The 26,141-nt window shown below is 40.8% G+C and overlaps 1 protein-coding gene and 1 long non-coding RNA gene across 2 annotated transcripts in view; both read right to left on the bottom strand.

Moving 5' to 3' along the window:
- Rb1 (RB transcriptional corepressor 1) overlaps positions 1-15,428 on the bottom strand; it is a 136,368-nt gene extending 120,940 nt beyond the window's left edge. The window contains exons 1-2 of the mRNA XM_028754220.1: positions 15,313-15,428; positions 11,800-11,926 (exon numbers count right to left, since the gene is read on the bottom strand). Coding sequence (XP_028610053.1) covers positions 11,800-11,926; positions 15,313-15,428 — 243 coding nt within the window. The remainder of the gene's footprint in view (positions 1-11,799; positions 11,927-15,312) is intronic.
- Positions 15,429-17,497: 2,069 nt separating this feature from the next.
- On the bottom strand, positions 17,498-21,812 carry LOC114609870. Its single transcript, XR_003709601.1, has 3 exons — positions 21,312-21,812; positions 20,030-20,108; positions 17,498-17,966 (listed from the first exon to the last, which is right to left on the bottom strand). It is a non-coding gene; the product is annotated as an uncharacterized LOC114609870 (long non-coding RNA).
- Positions 21,813-26,141: the final 4,329 nt, after the last annotated feature.

Below are 26,141 nucleotides of genomic sequence, written 5' to 3'. Positions count from 1 at the left end.
TGCTATGCAAGCATGAGAACCTGAGTTTGATTTCCAGAACCCACATTAAGGAGCCAGGCATGATGCCACATGCTTGAAATCCCAACCAACATGGAGGTGTAAACATTGATGCCTGAGCTTCCTGGATGGCCAGTCTTACCCTAATAAGTGAATTCTGGGCCAGTCTCAAAAGAGAAGGTAAACAGAGCCTAAGGAATGATACCAAGGTTAACCTTTGGCCTGTATATGAACATGTGAGTACACACACCTATGCACATGCATGCATAAACACATACACACAAAAATTGGTATGTATGTTTACAGCAGCTTTACTCGTAATTGCTAGCATGTAGAAGAAACCAAAATACCCTTTGGAAGTAGAATGGATAAACTGTGGCACAAATAGATGACAGAATATTATTATTCTAAAAAGAAATGAGCCACCAAGTCATTAAAAGATGTAGAATAAGCTTAAATGAATATTATTATGTGAGAGAGCCCAACTGAAAGGTTGTATACTGTTTAGCTACTATATTACATCCTAGAAAACGCAAAGCCATGTTTAAAAAAAAAAGTGATTACTACAGGTTGAAAGAAAATAGGCAAATTCAGGATGAACAAGCAAGGAGAATTTGTAGAGCAATGAAAGTATTCTATATTACTACAATCACAGACACATACCATTCAACATTTGTCAAAATCAATATACCACTTAACATCAAGAATAATCCCTCATGTAAACCATGGACTTAGAAGTAATATGTATGGGCTAATGTAAAGTCATCAACTAACAAATAAACTACTTTAAAAGGAATTTTAACAAGGATAAGGCACAAAAAATAAGGATCAGAACTACTGTTTAGCATAAAATTAAAAAGTTGAGAAATAATTAAATTACTTAAGACACAAGAGACTAGGCATAGAAGGACTCTGACCCCTAAAAGATAGGAATCTTAAGTGTGAGTCATACAGATGCTCAAATTAACTTGCTGAGAAGTGACTGCAACAGCAGAACAAAGCCGTAAGAAACAAGAGAACAGTTGCTCTTCAAGAAATGGTTAAACGGAGCTGGAGCACAGGGAAGCTGCTCTGGCTTGAATGTCCTTTATGCTGTCTGAAACGCTTCTTCAAATCTCATGGCCAGCGTGGCAGCACTGGGGGTTACAATGTTAAGAAGTGGCTAAGGCACTAAAGGGATAAATTCCATGGGAATCAGTTCTTACTCTGATGGGTATGTCTCAGCACAGGAGTGAGTCCTTAGAAAGTGAAGCTACACCTCAAGGTTTCTCTTCTGCCTGCTCTGGTTTCCCCTGCTTTTTTCAACACAGAGGATTTCAGACTTCATCTCTCTAGAACCATGAGCCAAAATAAATTTCTACAGGCATACCTATAGAGATTTTTGGAACTGCGGCAACCCTCTCTACAGCAAGCCTACTGGCACCACTGTTCAAAGAGAATGTGCTCGCTTCATGATTCATTTTGATTGGTTTGGTTTTCTTGTTTGTGACAGGTTTCACTATGAAGTCTGAATAGGATTGGGACCCACAGGTTCATATACTTGAATACTTTGTTCACAGTTAGAACTACTTGGGAAGGGTCAGGAGGTGTGGCTTTGTTGGAACAAAGTGTGTCACTTGGGGCAGGCTTTGAGGTTTAAAATGACTCTTACCCTCCTGGTGTGTTGTCTTTGTTTTGTACTTGTGTCTTAAGATGTGAGCTCTCTACATGCTCCAGTGTCATGTCTGTCTGCCTACTGCCATAGTCCCCACCATGATGGTCGTGGACTTTTAACATTTTGAAACTACAAGCCCCCAATAGACTTTTTCTTGTTTAAGTTGCCTTGGTCACAGTGTCTTATCACAGCAATAGAAGAGTAACTAAGGAAAAGCCCAAGCTGACCTTAGACTTGTGACTCTCCTGCCTCAGCCTGAATGCTGGGATTACAAGTGTATGCTTTTATATCCAGTTTCATGTTTTGATCACATTTTAATAATTCTCATACTACTTGGCATTATTTTCACTATTATTATACCTTATGGTTATCTACAGTCTGACCTTTAATATATGAGTATGACTATTTGGGGGAGCCATTGAGTTATACCCATATAAAACAATGGACATAATAAATATATATGTCTTATAAAATTCAACATACTGTTCTCTCATCTCTCTTAATCTCCTTATGAGTCCCTATTCTGTGAGACATGAAATTGAAACTAGGCTAATTAATAACCATATACTAGTTTTGTTCAACTGAAAAAAAGGCATATATCTCTTATTCTAACTCCCAAACTAAAATTATTAAACTTAAGAAGTGTGTGATGGATAATCTTAGTTGTTGACCTGACTACATCCTGAATCTACTAAAACTAAAGCTGTGTGTGGTGGCGCATGCCTTTAATCCCAGCACTTGGGAAGCAGAGGCAGGCAGATCACTGTGAGTTCAAGGCCAGTCTAGTCTACAGACCAAGTTCCAGGATAGCCAGAGCTATACAGAGAAACCCTTTATTGGAAAAATAAAATATAACAACAACGAAACCACAAACAGCGGGCCACATCTGAGGGATTTGTTTTTGTTTTTGTTTTTCGAGACAGGGTTTCTCTGTATAGCCCTGGCTGTCCTGGAACTCACTCTGTAGACCAGGCTGCCCTTGAACTCAGAAATCTGCCTGCCTCTGCTCCCAAGTGCTGGGATTAAAGGTGTGTGCCACCACCACCCGGCTCTGAGGGATTTTCTTGATTGGATCATTTAAGATGAGAGGACCCAACCTAAACCTGGGTCACACTTTCTAGTGGCAGGCCACATAAAAGGACATGGAACAGTAAGTTTCGGGGTTTGCCCACTTGCCCTCATTCATCCTGGCAAGCTCATCTATCCTGTTGCCAAGGCATTTCTTTGATGGTATTAGAGCCTACTTCCACATCCCAAAGTTGACTGAACCAGTTGAAACGTGTAGCCTCATGGACCAAACAACTATCAGACTCTCAGCCTTTCCTTTATGAGACACCCATTGTGGCATATTAGCAAATGGAACAAAGCCTGGATGACAGCATGCATGCTTAAAGCATGGTTCATTGAATAGTTGAAGTCTGCTGTTAAAATCCTAAGACCTACAGATGAGAATAGAAAATCTTTTAAAAATATTTCTGCTTAACTGAAAATGTACTTGGCCACCCAAGTACTCTAATAGAGATGTACCAAGTAACACTATTTTCATGTCCACTGAATTAAAAATCCATCAGCAGTATAAATTAAGGAATAATTCTGACTTTCAAGTCAAAATTTAAGAAACATATTATGTAAGTCTATAGCTGCCATAAATATTGAACTCTCGAACACATCAATCTAAACCCGAACTGAAGGTGCTTTATCTCTTTTTAACTACGTGTGTGGTCCTTGCATGAGTGTATGTGTGCTCATCCACATTTGTATGCATGTCTGAAGGCCAGAGATGGACACCAGATATCTCCCTCTATCGATCTCTACCTTATTCTTCTGAGACAAGTTCTCCCACTGAGCCTGGAGCTGGCCATTTAGGTTAGGCTGGCTGACTACCAAGACCACAGGATTCATCTGTTTCCGTCTCTCAGCTTTGGGATTACAAACAAGTATTGCAGCTGTGTCAGTAATCAGGTAGGTAGGTGTAAAGGAAACAACTGAATTCTCATACCTGTATAGCAAATAATTTATCCACTGAGCCATGGTTTAACTTTTAAGTACTAATCAAGTGCAAAATAAAATGGAATGTTTGATTGAATTTGTTCTTGTAACAATTTCACACACGTACGCAGTGTATTCTGACGACTCTCACCCTTGCCTCCTCATTTCCCTCCCACCTCCAGGATACACTCCCTCCTGGCCAGTCCCTTTCTCACACTCAAGCCTTTCTGTTTTGTTTTGTAACCCAGAGTTTAGTAAGGGATGCCAGTGCAACATGAGTTTGCTACCATTCACTGGAGCATGGTGAAGTCATCAGGGGTATACAACTGAAGACAATGTCTGCCCTTCCCCCAAAATCCATCAGTAGCTCGTATTTCAGCAGGGAGGGATAAGGTCAAATGGGCCTCTCACTGATCTATGATGGACTGCTGACAAGCCCAGTCCTGTGCAGGCACATTGATGCCAGCTGCTGCCACTGTCGAGATCATGATTGGCTGTGTCATGCCCACAAGGCAGCCTTTGAGGAGAAGATAGAATTTTGGTTTTTGGTGTTTTTGTTTTGTTTTGTTTTAGGACAAAAAATATGTGGACTTTGACTCAGCAAATTACTTTGAATATATTTGATATGTGTTAACTTATTTAATATTTACAATGATTCCAAGATCTGGAAATTAATGATAGCCCATTTTATGAATGAGAAAAGCAAGAACTAGAGATTTTAGGTAGTTTGTTCAAGAGTGTGGAGTCACCACATGGTTTATTTCAGACTTCTTAACCCATCCTCTCTCAATAAACACCATCCACTTTCAATGCCAAAAAAGGTTCCCCCAAGTCACTACATTCCTCTTGTTTCAGAGAACAGACAACTGGGACCACAACAGCTGCTTTGCAAACAGGTTCATTCTGTCTTTGCATTTGCTTCTCTGAACAAATTCCATTATTCTTAGGCCAACCCTCAACATTAAACACTCACATATTGTAAGAAAGGGTCTGTTGGATTACAGCAGGACAAAAGAATAGTTTTCCACACCTTCCAAAATGTATCAAGTCCTAAAAGTAACACAAAGTCCTCTGTTGTCTTCCTCCCCACACAACCAGGAATGAATTCATATATTCTAATTCCTATCATGATCTTCACTAGGAAGTAATATTTTACATTAATAAGGAAATGTAGGAACAAAGCTGGGAAGAGAAAGGGGTAAGGCAAGAAAGCAGTCACATTTGCTTGTATATATTTAATTCTACAGCCCAAAATGGTTTCTGCTCCTAACAGACTTTAATACATGGCTGATGGGAATGTGAACTGGTCCAGCCAGCCTTACTGTATGACATACCCAGCTATTCCACTCCTAGATATATACCCAAAGGTATATATCAACGTCAGTATACTACAGATACCTTTGCACACCCATGTTTACTGGAGCACTGGTCACAGCGGCCACAGTATGTTATCAGCCTATGTGTCTGTCAACAGATAAATGGATGAAGAAATAGTATACATACACAGCAGAGTTTTAGTTAACAAAATCATGTTGTTTGCTGGAAACTGAGTCATCAGATTAAGAAAATTAAGTCAGACTCAGAAATATAAACATCTTATATTTTCCCTCATTTGTGGATCCTAGATTTTACATATACTCAGAAAGCTACTTATTTATTATATATGCTTAATGAGAAATCAGAAAGTTGGCTAGGAGAGTAAAAGAGAAGGCCCATGTGGTAGAAGGGGGGAGAAAGAACTCTTCTAAGTTGTCCTTTGCACGGCCACCCTTACTCCTACCCATGTCATCCATATAAACCAGTTTTTTTTTTTTTTAAAGGAATAATAGCTTGTCTTACAACCCAAGTACCTGGTTTGTATAAGCAAAGGAATTTTCTTGTTTAACTTAAAAAAAAAAAAAAGGGCCTGGAGAGATGGCTCAGCAGTTAAAAGCACTGACTGCTCTTCCAGAGGTCCTGAGTTCAATTCCTAACAACCACATGGTGGCTCACAACCATCTGTAATGGGATCCGATGCCCTCTTCTGGTGTGTCTGAAGACAGCTATAGTGTAACTTAAAAAAACTTAGAGTGTGTATGTATGTGTGGATGCATACCATGTGTGTATGGGGATGTGTACATGTCGCAGTGCATGTAAGAAGGCCAGAAAACAACACTGTGAAGACAGGTCTTTCTTTCCATGTTTATATGGGTCCTCAGGAAGTAATTCAGGTCATCAGGCTTCTGCAGCACTTTTACCAGCTGACCCATTTCACTGACCTTTCATTTTCATTAATTTTTTTCAATGTGTTTTCAATGTGCAAGTAACCACATGCAGAGATCAGAAAAAAAGAAATCAGGTGTCCTGCTCTATCATTACCTCATTCCCTGGAGACAGGGTCTCTCACTAAGCCTGGAGCTGCCTGGCAGTCAATGATCCTCCCATTTACACACACACACACACACACACACACACACACACACACACACACACGCTGTTGAGGTTACAGGTGCAAATGGCCACACCTAGATTTCCTTAAGTTGTGTATTGGGAATTCAAATTTAGAAATTCAGATCCTCATGCTTGTGCAGCAAGCACTCTGATCCACTGAACTATCTCCCTAGCCTCACTCCACAAAGTATAGTTCTAAGTAAACTGTAGTTTCTAAGTAAAGTTTGTTGACTATTGGTCATGTATATTGACAAATTATATTGTTGAGGTTAATGTTATTAACCTTGATCTTCACATTTTCTACATAATTCTCTATCAGGTAAGTTCTACAGCTTGCAGTCAAGTTTATAGAAGTGATTCATCCAGACTTCTAAGAAAGAAGGGGTCTTGTCCCTGGAGTTTCCAGGGACATTACTATTTGCATCAATTTTAATTTTTGAAGACATTATTATTATTATTATTTTGCTATTTATTTTTAGTTTATGTGTATAAGTGTTTTGCTTGCATGCATATCTGTGCACCAATGCATCTCTGGTGCCCACAGAGACCAGAGGAGGACATAAGATCGCCTAGAACTAGAGTTATAGAAGGTTGTGAGCCACCATGTGGGTGCTAAGGATTGAACCCAGGTTCTCTGGAACAAAAGCTGGTGTTCTTAACTGCTGAGCCATCTCTCCAGCATGCAGGCATGTCTGTTTAGGGGTATATACATGACTGCAGCTGCCAATGAACTTTAATTCTCTGGATCTGGAGTTAAAGGTGGTTGTGAGCCACTTGACATAGGTGGAGATTCTCAATAAGAACAGTAGTTAGTTACTCTTAAATGCTGAACCAACTCCATATGCTACCATGCCTGCCTCTATTTGTTTCACTGCTAAACAAAGATCATTCAAAGATCTGGAGACTTTAAACATACTACTTTTAAAAACATCTAAATTCCCAACTAAAGACACTTTCTCTTTAATAATCAAATAAAAAGAAATAAAGTATTGAGTAATCTTAAAAGTTTGTAGATTTTGACTCAGTAGATTAGCTTGTGAGAATTTATTCAAAGAAAGATATCAGAGAGTCATTAATTTAATAATTTACAATTAGCAATAACTTGCTTATACAGAAATTATTTTTGTGAGGATATATCAGCATAAACAAGTTAGTTGGGGAAAAAACTACATACCCAACAATTAATTTTTTAAAACTCCTGTGGTTGTTATATTACCACTAGAAACTCTATTACCAAATAAAGTTTATGTATTTATGTAATTTAATAACCTAGAAAATTCTCATGATAAAGCATGCATGAGGCCCCAAACTCCATCCCAGCACTGGATAAACCTCTGAGCTTGGGGCCACACCCTGTAATTCACTCAGAGTCTGCTCAGAAATTCAAGGTCACCCTTGGTTATTACATAATGAGTTCAAAGTCAGCTTGAGCTTTATGAGACCCTATCTCAGAAAGAAAAGAAAAGAAAAGAAAACAAAGGAAAGAAATAAGACTCAAAAACTCCTAGACAAGCTAATAAAAAGAAGAATCAAATTAAAAATAAAGATGTAAAGGAGATTATAACAGGCTCTGAGGAAATCCAGAAAGGAAACAGCTTCAAATACTTCCATTCCTCCCTCAAACTCCTAGAAAATCTAGAAGACGTGGATAAATTCCTAGAGCTACATAAGCTACCAAAATTAAATAAAAACGATATAAGTAAGAAAAATAGACCCTAGAAGGCAGTGAGATTAAGGCAGTATAAAAAGTCTCCACAAGGAGAAGTCACAGCCAGACGGATTCACTACCAGTCTTCCAAACCGTTAAAAAAGACCTATCAACAACCCTGTGCCAACTGTCCCTTTTAACAGAAGGGAGCAGGCACTATCAAACTCAATCTACTAAACCAGGATTACTCTACTATCAAGCCCAGATAAGGATAAGACAACAAAAAGAAAACCATACACAAAATTCCCTGAAAAAATTCTCAAAACAACAATAAAAAAAACATTCTCAATACAATTTTTGCAAATCAAATCCATAGGACACAAAGAAATTCATCAACCCATGACCAAACTGGTTTTATCCCAGGGACACAAAAGTAATTCAACATACGAAAACTGATATTTAATACAACCCACACATACGCTTAAAGACAAAAATCATGACTATCTTAATATAAGCAGGAAAAGTTTTTGACAGTGTTCACCATCCCTTCTTGATAAAGTTCTGAAGAAAGGCTGAAGTTCCTGATACCTGAGTAAGATCTTCAGAGTGAATATAAAAAACAGAAAGAACAGATGAATGGATGAATGAATGAATGAATGAATGAGGCCAAGCATGTGGCGTATATTTGTAATCCCAGTATTAAAGAGGCAGGCAGATCCCTGGGGCTCACTGGCCATCTAGGCTCAGCCTACTTACTGAATGAACTCTAGGCCTGTGGGAAACTTAGTCTCAAAACAAAAACAATGAAGAGAGAAAAAAAGGAGGAAGGGTAGAGGCACCTAAGAAAGACACACTGGAGGATGTCTTTTGGTTTGCACTCTGGCTGGAGAAATGGCTCAACCGTTAAGAACACTGAGTGTTCTTCCAGAGGTTCTAAGTTCAATTCCCAGCAACCACATGGTGGCTCACAACCATCCGTAATGGGATCCAATGCCCTCTTCTGGTGTGTCTGAAAACAGCTGCAATGTACTCATATACATAAATAAATAAATAAACCTTTAAAAAAAAGTAAGAAAGGAAGAAAGAAAGATCTCAACACAATAAAAGCTATATATAACAAACCTATGTAAACATTGTTCTAACTGGGGAATAACTGAAAGTATTTCCTCTAAAATACGGGATGAGGCAAAGGTACCCACTCTTACTGCTCCTATCCAATATAATGCTTGAAGTCCTAGCTAGAGCAGCAAAACAAGAGAAATAAAAGTGATACAAATAGAAGAGGAAGAAAGTATCTCTATTTGCCAAAGGTCCAATCCTGTATCTTAAAGACTCCAGTAGAAAACTCTTTGATGTGATAAATACTTTTGACACAGCAAAATATAAAGTCAACGGACAAAAATAAGTACCTTTATACATACCTATAACTAACTTGCCAAAAAAATAAATCAGTAGGAAAAGATCCCATTCCTAACAGCTTCAAGAGCATTGTGGTACACACCATTAATCCCAGCACTTAAGAAGCAGAGGCAGAATCTCTGATTCAAGGCTACTTGGTCTACATAATGAGTTCTAGGTCATTTAGAATTACATAGTAAGACCTTGTTTCAAACAAACAAATAAACAAGACAAAAAGATATTAGCTTCAAAAAATAAAATGCCTAAGAATCAACATAACCAAAGTAGTAAAAGACCTCTACAATAAAAGCTTTAAAACCCTTAAAGAAGATGAAGATACTAGAAAATCAAAACAAAACAAAATAGTCTTATGCTCTTGGATTGGCAGAATTAATACTGTGAAAATAGTTATATTACCAAAAATACCTACAGAATCATTACAATGCCAGCCCTATTTCTAGTGACATTCTTTACAGAACTAGGATGATGTCAGTTGGTAATGTTAGTTTGAATTGCCAACTTGACACAGTGTAGCATTACTAGAAGGGAGTCTTCAGGAGTTATATAGATCTGACTGGTCTGTGGACATAGCTGTGGCAAATTGCCTTGACTGCTTTAATTACTGGAGGAAGACCCACCCAATCTTTTAATTGAGATGGGAAGTCCCAGCCTGAAAGTAGGTAGCACCATTCTAGGGTTTTTGCCTCTGAACTATATAAGTAGGAGTAGAGAAAATGTTATGAGTACTGGGCATGCATGCATTTCTCTCTCTCTCTGCTGTTTACTGTAGATGGGATGGGACTACCTGTTTTAAGTTTCTGCCTCTTTGACTTCCCTATTATGATAGACTATAATCTGAAATTGTGACTTAAAATAAACTTCTCTCTCCTAAGTTGTTTTTTTGTCAGGATATTCTATCACAATAGAAATGAAACTAGAGTATGAGATGACAAAATATCCTCAATAACAAAAGCAATCCTAAGCAAGTTATCAGATTTCAAAGTATATTGTAAAACCATAGTAACAAAAACCATATGATATTGGCATACAAGTACACAGACCAACAAAGAGAATTCAAAATTAAACCTATACATTTATAGCCACCTAGTTGTTGACACTGGGGGAAAAAGCTTCTTCAAATAATGTTGAGGTAACTGGCATATACCTGCAGGAGATGAATAACTCAATCTGTATCTTTTGCCCAATACCAGGCTAATGACATTCTTCATTGGTTAAAGGCACTTGTTAAGCCTGATAACCTGTGTTCAATTCTAGAACTCATATGGCAGAAGAACTGACTCCTGAAAGATGTACTCTGACCATGACACATGCACTGTTCATGAGGGCATGTATGCACACACGACAGATGGATGGATAGATAGATAGATAGATAGATAGATAGATAGATTGTAATTAAAAATAATATAGGGCTGAGTGTGATACATCAGATGGTATTAATATCTAAAACTTATAAAGAACCTCAAATTTTAAATATTATTTAAGCAAATCAATAAATAGGCCAATGAACCAACTGAACACATAATTCTCACAAAAAGATATACATATGAGTACTAAAAATTTGAAATGGGGAAATGCAACTTAAAACTGCTTTGAGATTCCATTTTGCCCAAGTCAGCATGGCTAAAATCTAAACAACAAATGTTAGTTAGCAAAGATGTGGGGAAAGAACCTTATATATTGCTGGTAGTAAGGTAGAGTAGGGCAAGCACTATGCGAGTCAGTGTGAGGTTACATAAAACTACCATTCCACTACTACATATATGTTCAAAAGACATCCTCGCACATCCATGTTTCCTGTCATACTATTCACAATAGCTAAGAAACAGAACAAGTGTAGATGTCCATCAACCCATGCACAGATAAAGATAATCCAGTCCATATATATAAAATAATTTATTCAACCACAAAGAAAAATGAAATCATGTTATCTGTACAAAAATGAATACAACTGGAGGTCACAGGCTATACTAATCAAAATAAGACTAAAAAAAGACAAGTATGTTCTCTCCTATGAAGAGTCTAAATTTAAGAGAGAGAGAGAGAGAGAGAGAGAGAGAGAGAGAGAGAGAGTGTGTGTGTGTGTGTGTGTGTGTGTGTGTGGTCATGAAAGTTCCCTTTAAATAAAAGGGAAAAAGAATAATAGCACAGGTGCAACACAAATGCAGGAGAAGCTGTCTATAAGTGAAAGGGGACCAGCAAATGGAAGATAAAGGGATGGGAAAGGAGTAGGGGAGGAGATGAACAGAGAAAGCAATAATGATGTATCTGTACAAAACTGTCACAATAAAACCTGTTACTCTGTACATCAAGTTAAAGTGAAGTCAGCTCAATGGCTGAGGGTACTTGTCCAGAAAGCCTGGCAACTTGAGTTCAATCCCCAGAACTCCACTAAAAGGAGAAGGAACACACTCTTCACACCCACCACCACCATCATTGTTGTCCTTATCAGAATCACCACCACTGCCACTACCATCATCATCATCACTATCAGAATTTTTTTCATTTAAAATAAAAATTAAAAGCCTAAGAAACCATTGAAATAAAAAGCATTTTAGTGCTATCAGAGAATACTCTTGGGTAGTGGAATTAATAACTTTTACTTTATATTTTTTTACTTCCTAGGTTTTCTTTTTAAAAAAATTAACTTTAAAAACATCCTTACCAGGATTCCATCCACAGATGAAACTTTCTCCCAAGTTAGCCAAGCTCTTTCTCTGACATGATCGGGTACCTTTAACTTCTGACATAATGCAATAAATTCGGGTTCTTCAATTTCTTCAAACTCAAGCCTACAAAGTAAAAAGTTACAAAACGGATACACTTACAGATCAAATCAATTAAGCAAATACTTGTTTCTACAGTTTACATATATCAGCACAGTTTTGAAAAAGAACATCTCTAAGTACTTTAAGGTCACACTTTATCTTTGAGAACCATTACACATCATTTAAACATATGCTTATCTTTTTTGTGGCTTTCCAAAATAAGACTAGCACAAAGTGAAGAACAGCTGCTAGCATGGTGAACCACAGATACTCCAGAGCAGCCAGACAGTGTTGTGAGACAAAGCAAGTGCACTAGTTAAAGCATGCTGGGAAGACAGAACAACTGTCACAGTAAGAAAGAAAAAAAAAACCTACCACAGTCAATCCATACATTCTCTCCACCTTTTTATATTTCATAATGATTAACTTGATAGAAATGATTGCGTCACATATTTCAGTCCTATCTCTTTGACCTTTCATAACCATAAGCTTTTAATGGCTAATTCCTTTCAACTTGACATATAATAACACCACTATGAAGAGCAACTTAACTCTTGAAAATTTACTATGATCCTACACGAAATATCTTATGCATGGTTTTACTGAATCCTCACATCAGCCATACATGGTAAATATTCCCATTCATGGTTTACACACCTACCACATTAGGGAAATTAAAGCAGTCACTAAAAGCATACTAAGTAAGAAGTACCCAGGAATGAACCCTGGGTCTTAACTTCATCATCTATGCTCCTCACCACTTTTCTAGCTGGGCAACTCCCTCTTCAAAGCATAATTCGTGTCTGCATATTTCAATAATGAAAGTGCTTCCGTCTCCTAGTCTCAGCTTCCATTCCACCTGTAGTACTTAGGTGAGAGACAGTGTAAAAGAAATAATACCTCAGCTGTCAGAGTAGGCTTATTCGAGTGCAGATGGACTGGGCTGTACTAAGCTATTTTCTAACCTTCAGACTGAAGCAGTCCTCTTATCCTTGCTAAGAACAGTGGTGCACTACAGGACGTTTCAGACAATAAAGCAGTTTACCACAGTAGTCCTGGAAGATTATAATGGTGCAGAAATATCACTTAGAGGCCATCTTAACCAGCATAACATTGTGGCACAATCCATTTGGTACTTGTGCAGTTAGAGGATGCTGCTGTAAACAAGCCTAAATACACTGCTACTTGTAGGGAAGAATAATATGTACAAGAACATTCGGGACACAATTCCTGAAGTGATTGTTACAGGCTTATTGTTTCCTAAACTCTAACTTTATCATTATTTTACAGCATATTTCTATTATTAAGAAATAAAGTTTACTGTCTAACAGTATGCTTTGTTACACTGGCAGCAGCCTTGTATCTGTAGTGTTTACCACCTCTCTTGATTGCAGCAAGATAGCATAAGGACTATCTATATATCATCGGTGTTTGTCTAAGCACATTCTGCAATGATCACACAAAATTCATTTAATGGCACAGTTCAGAAGAGGTAGCAAATCCCTATGGTGAACACACGTGACTAAAGGTAATTCAGAGATCAACTGTTAGTGCTTTTAAGAACCTCTGTGGCAATGAGTAACCAAGATGAGACTATGTCTTGTATAGTTTAAACTTAAAGAACTTTTGAGAATTCCCCAAAGTTAAAAGTATATAAAAAGAGAAAGAAACTAGGTCTGTCTTTCCCCAGGCAATGGCTAGAACTTCAATGTGTACGTTTATTCTACAATAGTCAATAATACGTCCAAAGCTGTGTAGACAGCATGGAATCTTTTAGAATACGTTACTGCTCTTTCTAAAGAGAAACTTCCACATACTGGTTACATCAGAGCTTAATTAGAAACAAAAGCAAACTCTTCCCCTGGAACAGTCTCCAAACATAGTTTTTATTCTGTATTTATTGTCTAAGAACATGATTTTTATTTGATCCATAAGAAAATCCATTTAATATGAATTTTAATAGACTTAGACAAGCAATTTCCAAAATTATTTCAGTCTCTTAGGATTTGACCTGAACTCTGTTAAGAGTCTGGGTCATACAAAGAGCCTTGATGCTCAATGAGAAGCAAGGAGCTTGATACAGCTCATCAGGGTACTGAATGCCTACAATCCCAGAACTTGGGAGGCCGAGGCAGGAAAATAGAGAGTTCAAGGCAAGCCTGGGTTAAAATCGGGGTGGGGGTGGGGGTGGGGGCAAAAAACAAAACACAAAACCTGGACTTAATGATGGGCTAGAAATAGGAGGATGGTGAGAGACAAAAGCAATTCCCATTCTACAATGGATCTATACTCTCAAAACTAGTGCTGACAATAACAACAATCATATTGTTTCAATTTCTGTTACTTAATCACACAGTAGCTCAGTCAAGAAAAATATGTTGAAATACAATAAATATCCCTCCGTTGTTCTTATTGGATCCACATGAACTTAAGTTTAGATTCCATTTAATAAATGGAGAGAAAAGTTCTTTGAGAGAACACAGTACCAAACACAAGACCAAAAAAAGGGGAGGGGGGAGGCACCAGAATCCGTGTATGCTCAAAGGCAAAAGGCAAGAAATAATGAAGCATGCTGCGGGCCAATCAGCACGCAAGGAGAGTTCTACCCTGAAAAAAAAGGGGAACAAAGTTTAGAAACTTCCAAGCCCTTGCATGTAAATGTCTCCTGAAACTTTTGCCCACATACCAGTTCTTCTAAGAGTTATGCTCCACCAGTCTCCACAGATGGCTTTAAATCCCCGGGGCCTCAAAGCATTGTTCTAAAGAAACCCCCACAAAGCCCGGGAGCTGAGGACCCCGTGAGCAATTGACACCCACGACCCTGCGCCTCGCCTACTAAGGCTTTTCTTGGCCTCTCCCAGGACCAAGCTGCCAATGCAGCGCAAGCTCAGAGGGAAAGGCTCCCAACTGTTGCATCGCAGGACTGCAAAAGAGAAAGTCAACCCACCCCGGGGGTGCTCCGGATCTCCACGGGAAGAAAAAAGGAGGAAGAAAGAAAACAAACACCGGTCGACTTTTTAAAAATATTTATTTCAATTGTGTTTGCATCTGACGGGGGCTCTCCCGGACCCGCCGGCTCCGCGCCTGGGCGTCGCTGGAGTAGAGCCTGCACCTGTCACTTCGCTCGGGAGCAGGAGCCCCACCCGCCCGACACCTGTCAAGCCGCAGCCCAGACCCCTTCGGGATGCCCTCCCCGTCGCCCGCGAGCCCGGGACCGTGTCAGCGCGCCGCCGCCACTCCGCGGAGGTGGAGGACCAAGGGGACCCCGGGGACCCCGGGGACCCCAGGCACCGCTCCTATCGCCAGTCCGGCCCCGCCGAGATGCGCCCGGCGACCCCGCCGAGATGCGCCCGGCGTCCCCGCGCCCTTCCCTTCCCTTCTCTCCGGCCCGCGGCGGCCGCGCTCCTCACCTGGCCAGGGGCAGCTCTTCGGGGCCGCTGTCCTGCGCGGGGTCGTCCTCCCGAGGCGGCGGCGGCGGTGGCGGGGGCTCGGCGGCCGCGGCTCTGCGCGGGGCTTTGGGCGGCATGACGCGCTGCGCGGGCCGGCGCGAGCAAGCGAGGGAGGCGCGCGGGGAGGCGGGCGCGCGCGCACGCCGGGCACGCCCCGTCCTCACCCGACTCCCGTTACAAAAATAATGGGAACGTCCCCTGAGGAAAACCGGACGCGCCCGGCAACCGAGCGCCCGGGCCAACCGCGGGAAAACGTCACTTCCGCCCGCGGCGTCACGTCCGCGAGGCTCGCGGGTCGCGGGCGTCAGTGGGGAACCGGGGCGGCGGTGGCGGCAGCGGCGGGCGAGGGCGAGGGCGCGGGCGGGAAGCCGCGGGGAAGCCGCGCCTGCCCGGGCCTGTCTCCGCCCGCGTCGTCCCCGTGGGCGGCGCCAGCCGAGGCGGGGCGGGCTCGCTCCGAGGAGCCGCGGCCTCTGGGAGAACGCTGGACAGGGCGCGCCCCTCGACCGGCCCGCGCGGCCGGCAAAACAAAAACAAACGTGCCCGGCCAGTGGGAGGTGGGCTCGGCCGGGGTGGGCGGTCCAGGGTGGGGCCATTAGTGGCTTTCTGGAGACAAGGGAAGATGGGCGTTGAACCGAGGGAAGAGTGGGGTTAGTCTTTTGATGTGGAAACAGGAGGCGCGGTCCAAGCGCGACAGATCTTAGCGGGAAAGTAGCTTTTGAAAACCAGTTTGCCAGGCGGACCCGACTTTGAAAAATCGTTTACAAAATCGTTTGAAACGAAAGCAGAAACCAGTTTGCTGTGTTAATGCGCACGATCCGACCTCCTTTCATACGTTTCTCAGAGACAGCCGGTCAAACTGGGAAGGTCAGCATTCCACTTTGTGTGTTGGAAATGGGAGTTCGGGGAGCTAATTTGCCCGTGTCACATAGCTGGTCGGTGGCAGAGGACTCGAACCCAAGTAATATTTGATTCGCCATGTCACCAACGCACAGACACCGGAAAAGAGCATACTAGAATTACGGCCACCAAAAGCTGGCTCAGCAACTGTAGCTTTTCTAGTTACAGTTTTTTCGTGTCAACATAATTTTCTCTCTTTGCCAGTCCTTATTGGGGGTTGTCACACAACTCCCTAATTGAAGTGCTGTGAATAAAATACAGTTGTTCTGATGTAAACTATCTTGGAACAGCTGAGCAAGGACTGAAGAAGCAGGAACTTAATTGGGTAGGTTGCAAGCCTGGGCTTATTCTCTGCCTTGACGTAAGATGTGTGAAGGATACATGGGCCTAACTTCAGAAGCCTTCTAGAGACCAAATGTTTGTCAGGAGGTAGAGCCCCAGGCCCTGATGCAGCCACGGAGAATGAAAGGAATTATAATAGCAGTTGAGTTCACCTTTTCCCAGATCTAGCTCAGGCTACATGGGAGCCTGATAAAATGATATACAGAAATGATACAGTCCTGCCTTATAATTATCAGAGAATGTGATAATTGCCAATTGACGCCACCTTGGTAATTTGTGGCAAGCTATTCTTGGGGGTAAGGCAGAATGTCAAAAGAACTTGGATCCTCAAACATGTAACAGAGCAGGTGATTGGTCATCTCTGCTGGTACTGACCTCATATCAGCTGATGGTCAGCTTTTTGAGTCAGAAGTCATTGTAACTAATATTTCCCCCGTAATTCCCTTTCAACATACAGATCAAAGTTGAACCTGACCCGGTAGCTCAGGCCTGTAATGCTCTGAGGTTAAGGCAAGAAAATCATAAGTTTAAGACATGCCTTGGCTATAGAATGAGTTGAACTCCAACCTGGGTAACTTAGTAAGTCTCTGTCTTATAAAAAAAAAAAAAGTAAAAAGTCTGTGATATAACTTAATAGTAGAGTGCTTACCTAGCATGCAAGGAGCTATGATTCCAGTACCCAGGAGTTTACACACACACAGAGGGAGAGGGAGGGGAGAGAAAGAGAAGAGGAGAGAGAGGAGAGAGGAGAAAGGGAAGAGGGTGAGGGGAGGGAGGAGAGAGAAGGAGGGGGGAGGAGAGACAAGATTTTTCAGACATCATTACAAACCTTAGAATCTAAGGCATTGGCCATATGAGACCATAGGGCAGCCAAGGAAAGGCAAGGGAATTACATTAACTCTCCATGTGTAGATACGGCTTGTTTTATTTGAACCTAGTTCATCAATGCTATTGCAAACGAGATTTTTCAATTCTTGATCACAAATATGAAATCTTGTTCCAAAAAAAAAAAATGGCACAGGACCGGGGGTGCAGAGGGGATTTGGTGGTAGAGAAGGAGAAATGAAGATGGGGAAAGAATTTGAAAAAACATTTAAAGTGTTTGTGTTAATGGTAGTTTGACGCATGGAAACATCCAGCCGCCCGGTTATTGGACACCTTCTTACACTCTAGAGGTCTTCAGGTGGCTTTCAGCTTGCGTGGGTGTTGTTTGTTGTTGAGCAGGTGGTCTTCAGCTTGCGTGGGTGTTGTTTGTTGTTGAGCAGGTGGTCTTCAGTTTGCGTGGGGCGTTGTTGGGTGGGATGGCTGTGCTTTTGTCACATGCCAGGGAAACTAGAAGGTGAGTTTGTCCCTTGCTACTCAGAGTAAGTAGCAAGCTGTAAGAATGTAAGTATTTATTGTTATTTTCAAAGTCTTTTTCAATTGTTTAACTGAGCCTGGTTTTGAAAATTCATAGCTAAATTAAGGAAGTAAAAGCTTTGTCATTTCTTTTGGATCTTATAGTTTGTTTGTTTTTTTTTAAAGCCTGTCTCACTTTGTCAGTAAAAGACACACATCTGTAATGCATTAGTAACAGTAGTAGTAGATTTCACAATAGTCACAGAAATTATTCCAAAGAATTATAAAGCCCTGTGGGTTTCTCCTGACTTAGCTGAGAACCATAGTCTCTCATTTATTTAGCAGGAGGCTGAGACAGAAGGATTCCACATTCAAGGCCTGCTTGGGTCCAAGAATGAGTTCACAATCAGACCCTCTCTCAAAATAAAAAAGTTTTTAAAAAATGGGGCCAGGCTGGGGATATAACTCAGAACGCTTGTGTAGTGTGTTGAGTACCAGGTTCACTCTTCAGTACTGCAAAATAAAAATAAACTCAGTCTCCCACTTATCTGTAGCCATAGCTCTTAGCAATGGCAACAAAGGCATCAGATGTGAATGATAAGTATATGTCTAAAATAGAAAGAAATTAGTTAAGACTTTACTAACCACTTTGAATATTTATCTTTCACCAAAATAAGCTTCACAACAAAAATTCACAAGCCCAGACCAGGCCAGAGACCCTGAACTCAGAAATGCACTTGCCTCAGCCTTCTTTCATCTGTTGGGATGAAAGTTGAATGCCATCTGGTCTAGCCAGGATCTCTTTCTTTCACTGTAGAACAATTAAAATAGTGCTTTAATCCTGTGAGCCTGCATTTGAAACAGGATACAGATAAAAGACTAAAAATAACATTTTAAAATAAAGCATTGCTTCCTTCGTTGTGGATAAAAGTTTATTGCCTGGGGGCTGGGGAGATTATTAAGAGCGTTACTGCTCTTGCAGAGGACCCAGTTTCGATTCCCAGCACCCACATAGCAGCTCATGACTATCTACAACTCTAGGTCTAGGGCTCCAGTGCCTTTGTCTGGCTTCCACCGGCACTAAGCATGCACGTGGCACACAGACACACATGCAGGAAAAACACCCACATGCATAAGAAAAATTTTAAGTTTATTGAAGTATCTTCTCCTTCTGCCTTCATACTTTTGAGAGAAAGGCTTCTGTAGTATTGATCGTGTTATTAAAATAAAATATAGAAACAATTTAGCTAAGCATTGCCTTCAAGTAGCATGTCATCAATCTAAGCAACCTAACTGTAGCTAAAATATCTGGTTTAACAAGCAAAGAACCCAGCTCACTTCTCACATTATCTGTATTTATCTGTATGGACATATTAAATAATGTTATTTTTTTTAATTCTCTTCTCCCCATTTTATGTTTGCCCCAGTTTTATTTGTTGAATGTAGTTTTATTTCTGGTTAATCTGAGAAAAAAATCTAAGTTTATATTTAGTGTGTCCTTATTATTTGTTTTCATTTTCTTTTCCTGGCAAGTCTTTGTGGTTTTCTGAGACAAGATCTCATTCCATAGCCAGAGCTGTCCTGGAATTCACTGTGTAGCCCATTGTCTCAAATTCCTGGCAGTCCTCCTGCCTCAGCCTCCCAAGTGCTGGAATTATGCCCAGTTTAACAATTTGTTTTTATTTCACTTTCCAAAAGTATCAGTTCAAGACAACTGGGGGGTTTAAAGGAATGAACAGTTCCTGTGCAAGAGTATGGGAAACAACTGGCCTTTGAAGAACTTCTGTTCTCTTGTGGTGGACTCAACACCAGGAATGGCTTCCCTTATGTGTGCACTTCTTAGACTCTTTCAGGTTTCAAGAGAGGAGATCTGCTACTTTCATCTCTATTACTAAAGGCTGGTGGTGAGCTGGATAGGGTAAAGGGATGGGAGTAAAGGCACAGGAGCCCTCTCTGCATCCTCATGTACTCTGTGATGACAGCAGGCACTCAGCCATTCCCCACCCCCACACTGTCCTCACCGTACTGAATGTTAGTCTTCATCTCTTCATAGTCGTTGTGCCCCTAGCCAACTCCCCCACCATGCTACCAGTTCACACACCTCAGTAGAAAAAATAGGATTGATTCTCCTTCAAATTATGGCTTCCATCAGCAGGACCCATTGCATCATTTCCAAGGCTCTAGAGAAAAATGAAAAGATAGAATCCCTATTTAAAAATAGTATACTAAGAGGGCTGGAGAGGTGCTCAGAGGTTAACAGCACTGGCTGCTCTTCCAAAGGTTCAATTCCCAGCACCCACATTGCAGCTCACAACTTCCTGTAGCTCTAATTTCAGGGGATCTGGCATCTTCACAGACATACATGCAAGCAAAACACCAATGCACATAAAGTAAAAATAAATAAACTGTTAAAAGAATAATATTCTTTTAAAAATTACCAAGAATTTCAAGATCATGAGATCAGAGCATTAAAACTATTAAGATTAATGCTGTGGTCTAGCATGAGGTGTAACATGATTTCATAACTCAAGATATGTATGTACAAAGCCAGCCAACCGATAAAGGTAGGTCCACAGCCATGCTAAACAGATGAGTGTATCCCAAGGCCTGGTATAGCCTTGGCACATGATGCAGAATTTTAAAGTATGTAAATAAATGACCCTAACAACCCCATTTTTAAGTTCATTAATCTTATCTCCAAATACAATCACATTCTGACGTACAGAAGTCGAGATGCCAGCATTACCATCAGAAGAAATACAGCTCAGCTCCTAATATTTGTGGAAGTAATTTCGACATGGCTCTAAGCTGTCCTCTAATAAAGAGGGTAAATATTTCTCAAAGGTTATGAGGGAAGACATTAAACATCCAAATGTATCTAGTTGTCACGTAGGCTCTAATTTGTATCTCAAGGGCACAGAGGGATAAAGATGACAGGCAGGCTTTAAAGAAAAAGAAAGAAAAAAGTCTTTATTATAATGTTTATGTTGGCCTCACATTGTAACGCCCGCATGGCATGCTCAGCTCTTCCCTGCCAGTGGCAAGGGCCAGGAAGGGTGACCAAAGCAAGCTGCTGAATTACTGCAGTTCAAGCCAGCGAAGTTACTACACTGCAAGAAGAAACGGGTCCACATTCAAGTTACATGGTTTTGTCCCATGAAGAAAAACAATTACTTGTGGTTTAAATGTAGCCCTCAAAATTCATCCGTTGGAAACTTCATCCCCTACATTGAGAGCTGAGACTTTTGAAGAGGTGGCATACCCTTTGACATTTGTCCTAACATTACCATGGACCAAGACAACAGCTGAGTGAATTTATTGACACTTTCTATAACCTAATCATGAGTTACATGCTGGGACTGAAGACACATCCCTTTCCTTACCAGTTATTAACAGCAACCATTCTTGAGTGCACAAAACTTTCCCTAGTTCTCCCCACAGCACCACCAGCCCCTGCCAGGAAGAATGGAAGCCGATCAGTCGTTTCATTTACATGTGGCTTCTCTCACCATTCTTAATGTGAGGTAGGTCCTAACCAAAACAACCAGAAGTACGGTTTATGGGTGGGTCACACTAAAAGCTTTTCCTGCTTAGAAAAACACCACTATTGTTTTAGATTCATCTTTTTGTGTTAAGGGATAAAAAATATTTCATAGTTTTCTCTATTTTACCCCATTGTCTTAATAATTTGATAATCTATACATGTTTCTTTTAACTCCATCATTTCAGTTCCTATAAAGGTTGCCAGTTAAAACTGGTATATTCCCCTATTCTTCTAATGAATAACGGCTTTCAGAATCACATGACCTCTTCAAGATTCCATTGTTCAGCATTGCCACACTAAGGGTAACATTTCCAGCATATGAAATTGTGGGGACACATTAAGCCAGAGCATTACTTTTTCCTTTTGAGTGTAAACCTCTGCAATTACAAGTAGAGGGTTTCTCCCCGTGGTGAAGTGGCTTTGTTCAATGGCTTGTGTTGTCACTGAGGAGTTGCTGCTTTGGTCTGTTTCAGGCAACATGAGTGGAAAAAGAAATACTACACTATAGAGTATGGTCTAAAGGTGCATAGGTGACATTTCAGTAGTGTAGAAGTTAACCACAGTGATGTTAGCTGACAATAGTAGAACCTAAATATCAATGTATTAAAAGGTCACTTTTACTTCAAGTAAATGTCTAGAGATAAGAACACCATGACTAAGTGAAGGTTCTGTTTAGCACAGCCCTTAGGGTCACAGGCACCTTGAACGCACAGCTTTGCCCTCTCAAGATAGTGCCCCAGGTCCAATATGACAATGAAATATGAATTTTATGTGTATGAGTATTTTGCCTGCTTGTATGCCTGATGCTCACAGATGTCAAAAAAGGGCACTGGAGTTAAAGACATTTGTGAGCTGCTGAGTGTGCTGAGAGTCAAACCCAGGTCTTCTGGAAGCACAACCAGTGCTCTTAACTACTGAGCCATCTCTCCAGCCCCTTGAACTCTAGTTTTTAGAGGGTATAAAATAAGATACTTGGCACAAGGAGAGTCCCACTGACCCTTAGGACACTGGGTAATGCGTGCATGATAACAAGACTGCCCAGCGATTTGTTTTGAGTACCAGAATGGGATATCGAGCTGAGTTACTCACTAGCCCTATGACAGTTATGCCCCTGGCACCTTGAGTAGTAAGCAGAACTCACAATAATATAATTACTAAGGCTTCATACCTTCAGCCAATTAGGATGCAGCATAAGTAGGAGGTGGACAAGGTGGTGGCCATGATGTTCGAATAGTACAGGAACAAGCAGAACAGTTGTGAAGGGGGATGAATTCTGTCGATGGAGTTGTATACTTTGCAAGTATCTCAGAGCACCTTGTCACTGTAGAACAACACTTACCTGGGAAATCACTTACCTGTACTGGTGATTCTTAATCAGTCTAATTTCCTGAAGCCTAAAGCTATAACACAGGCACAGGATCTGATTTAAGAACAGGCAAATGAGAGGAAACACAGGTTTGCAGAGCCTTGTAGGTCCACATATGTTCATTGAAGGCAGGGGAGGGGGAGACTAAGATAAGATTTTAGAGACATTTAGGTCAAAATGTTTAGAAATATTGAACCCCCAAGACCTGAACTGTATCTTATTCAGTGAATTCTCTGATAATATGCTATAAACTTTCTAACCATAAAAATATAATGTATTGGTTCATTTTTCTTTGGACTATTATTCAAGTCCAACCAACACTTATCAGAAAGTTCACTTTGAATGGCATATGCCAAAGGACAGAAAAGTCTGAGATCTTCAAGGTCCCGTCTCATTGATGGAAGTTGGAGGTGATGCTTTTCATGTTCTGAGAACGTTGTTTTTGATGTAAAGGACAAGTTGTGCCTCTCATATCCTGACACTAAGAATGAGATGATTTCTTAGTAAGCATCTTCGGAGGGAAGTGAAACTCCAACTGATTCATCATGTGACTTAGAAAGCTTCCCTTTGCAAATGAATACCAAAGTCAGACACTTCTCTTGACCAGATCCAGGCTCCTATGTAAACTGTCAAGCCACTTGATCTATACAACCCAGATCTCTGATGATGCCAGGGTTGTCTGCAGTGGATAAGTGTTACCAAGCATCTCTGGTAAATTCATAAGGGACGTACACCCCTGAGGACATACCTTGGAACAAAGCGATTACTTTTAGAGAACACTGAATTTCCTTAACTGAGTTTTAATATTATTAGTGTCTGTGCGTGTGTGCATGCCACAGTACATGTGTGGTGGTCAGAGGACTTCGTTCAGAAATTGGTTCTCTCTTTCCATCATGCTTCTAGGGATCAAAGTCAGGTCCTTCAGGAGCACTAGCTGCTGAGACACATCACACACCCATCACGAATTACTTTTTATTTGAATTCCAAGCAGCTTCTACGAGTAGGAGTCAAACTCTCCTGATATCCAGTAGGAAATTGAGGTCCTGAGTCATATGACTGTCAGACAGTCATAGGTCCTGAGTCATAGACTTCTGCCAACTACTGATTTTGGAAGTGGGTCCTTGCCCCAGCTGAGCTGCCATGTGAGAATTCATTCTAAACTACTATCTTAATTGGAGCCTTGAACGGGTCCTATTAAACTGTGTCCAGACCCATAAAAATTGTAAGGTTAAAAAAAATGTGTGGTTTAGTCTGTTTTGTGCTACTGCTGCTGTTGCTGCTAGTGGTACTGGTGCTACTGGTGCTACTGGTGCTGCTGGTATTGCTGGTGCTGCTGGTGGTGGTAAGATTTGTACGTAGTGAAATGGTATACTCTGTCTAGAAAATGGTTTGACTTTTAATAACATTAAGCAGAAGCCAGTAATATGACCTCACAACCCCAAAGAAGAGGAAAACAAGTTGTCAAAAAGACTTGTATGAGCATGTTATCACAACTTCATTTATTATAATTAAAAGTCCTTCTAAAAACCAACTTTTAATACAAGAATGGATGAAGCCACTTCCACACCCGGGATGGAACAGAGGAGCCCTGCAAAGTCCAAACACTCCAGGAACACTGGCTTCCTGAGGTGGTGCGAAGGGACACAAAATGTTCTCTCAAGAAATGGAGCCGCCGGGCCGTGGTGGCGCACGCCTTTAATCCCAGCACTTGGGAGGCAGAGGCAGGCGGATTTCTGAGTTCGAGGCCAGCCTGGACTACCCTGTGAGTTCCAGGACAGCCAGGGCTACACAGAGAAACCCTGTCTCGAAAAACCAAAAAAAAAAAAAAAAAAAAAAAAAAGAAATGGAGCCAATTGGTCGCCCTGTGGAGCTGGGACTTGGAGTGCAATGCGCCATCTGCAGGATCCAGGTGATGGATGCCTGTCTTGGATGTCAAGCTGAAAAACAGAGGGATTGTGTTGTGGCCTGGGGAGAAGAAAATCATTCCTTCCATAGCTGCTTCGTGTCCCTGTGAGTGAGACAACCATCACTGCCCTCCCTGGCAGCAGGATTGCATTTCCCCAGAGTCTGCAGATATTACAGGGTAGTAATGTTTTCCCCACTCAGTGGCTTGCAACCCTCTTGGGTTTTGAGGTGGAGTGCTAGACAAAAGCTAGAACACGTCGATGGATGGATTCTTCAAATAGAAAGGATGGATCTGTGGTCTTTTGGGACTTACCAAAGGCGTGGTTTAACATAATGTCAGTTTACATCTTAGAAACTCTACAACTAAGAAAATGTATTAGAGATGGTCTTTTATTGTTACCTCCTCTTAGAAGTGCCATTTAAAAATAAAAAGGAGAGAAAGTCAACATTTGCATGACCTTTATCATTTTGCTCTCAGTGTGCAGGGGCTGTGGGAGCAGTTGCATTCACAGAAGAACATTTGCATATTTATGCAGGATTGGTTTCTAAAAAGAATGTTACAGTAACAAATAGAACACAGCTTAAAACCTGCCCTGAAAAGAATAGATGAACATTCTGACATTTAATAAAATACAAAGACTACTGCTTTAAATGAAAGGAACTCTTGAAACTCTCCAAGATTTAGATTTATTTAGGAATAAATCTAAAAAGCTTGCTAAACCTAGAAAAACAGCACAAAAGGAATACTATCTATACGAACCCGTTTATAAGACACTCTAAGACAGACCAGCACAGCCTATGGTAAAAGAAACTGGACCAGTGGTTGCTCTGAGTACTGAAGGCAGGCATTACTTTGGAGAAAGCAATGGTGGGCATGGTTTGTGTTTGAGGTACTGGTCATACAAGTCTATGACCTCACAACCCCAAAGAAGAGGAAAACAGGTTGTCAAAAAGACTTGTATGGGGCTGGAGATATGGCTCAGCAGTTAAGAGAACTGACTGTACATCCAAAGGTCCCGAGTTCAATTCCCAGCAACCACATCATGGCTCACAACCATATGTAATGGAATCTGATGCCCTCTTCTGGTTTATCTGAAGACAGAAACAGTGTATTCATTTATATACATAAACTAAATAAATCATTAAAAAAAAGACTTGTATGAGCATGTTATCACAACTTCATTTATTATAATTAAAAGTCTCTTTAAAAACCAACTTTTAAACTATTTTTAAGATTTATTTTTATTTTTAGATTGTGTTTGTGTGTGTGTGTGTGTGTCTTTGGTTTGGGGTATTGAAGTGATAGTGGCTTCAGAAAAATTTAGCAGTGTTACTTGTGTGTGTGTGTGAAAGAGAGAGAGAGAGAGAGAGAGAGAGAGAGAGAGAGAGAGAGAGAGA

The sequence above is a fragment of the Grammomys surdaster genome, unplaced genomic scaffold (genome assembly GCF_004785775.1).
Source record: "Grammomys surdaster isolate TR1022 unplaced genomic scaffold, NIH_TR_1.0 125985, whole genome shotgun sequence".
NCBI lineage: Eukaryota > Metazoa > Chordata > Mammalia > Rodentia > Muridae > Grammomys > Grammomys surdaster.
The sequence above is the reverse complement of the archived record's forward strand: the minus strand, read 5'-3'. Positions and strand labels throughout refer to the sequence as shown.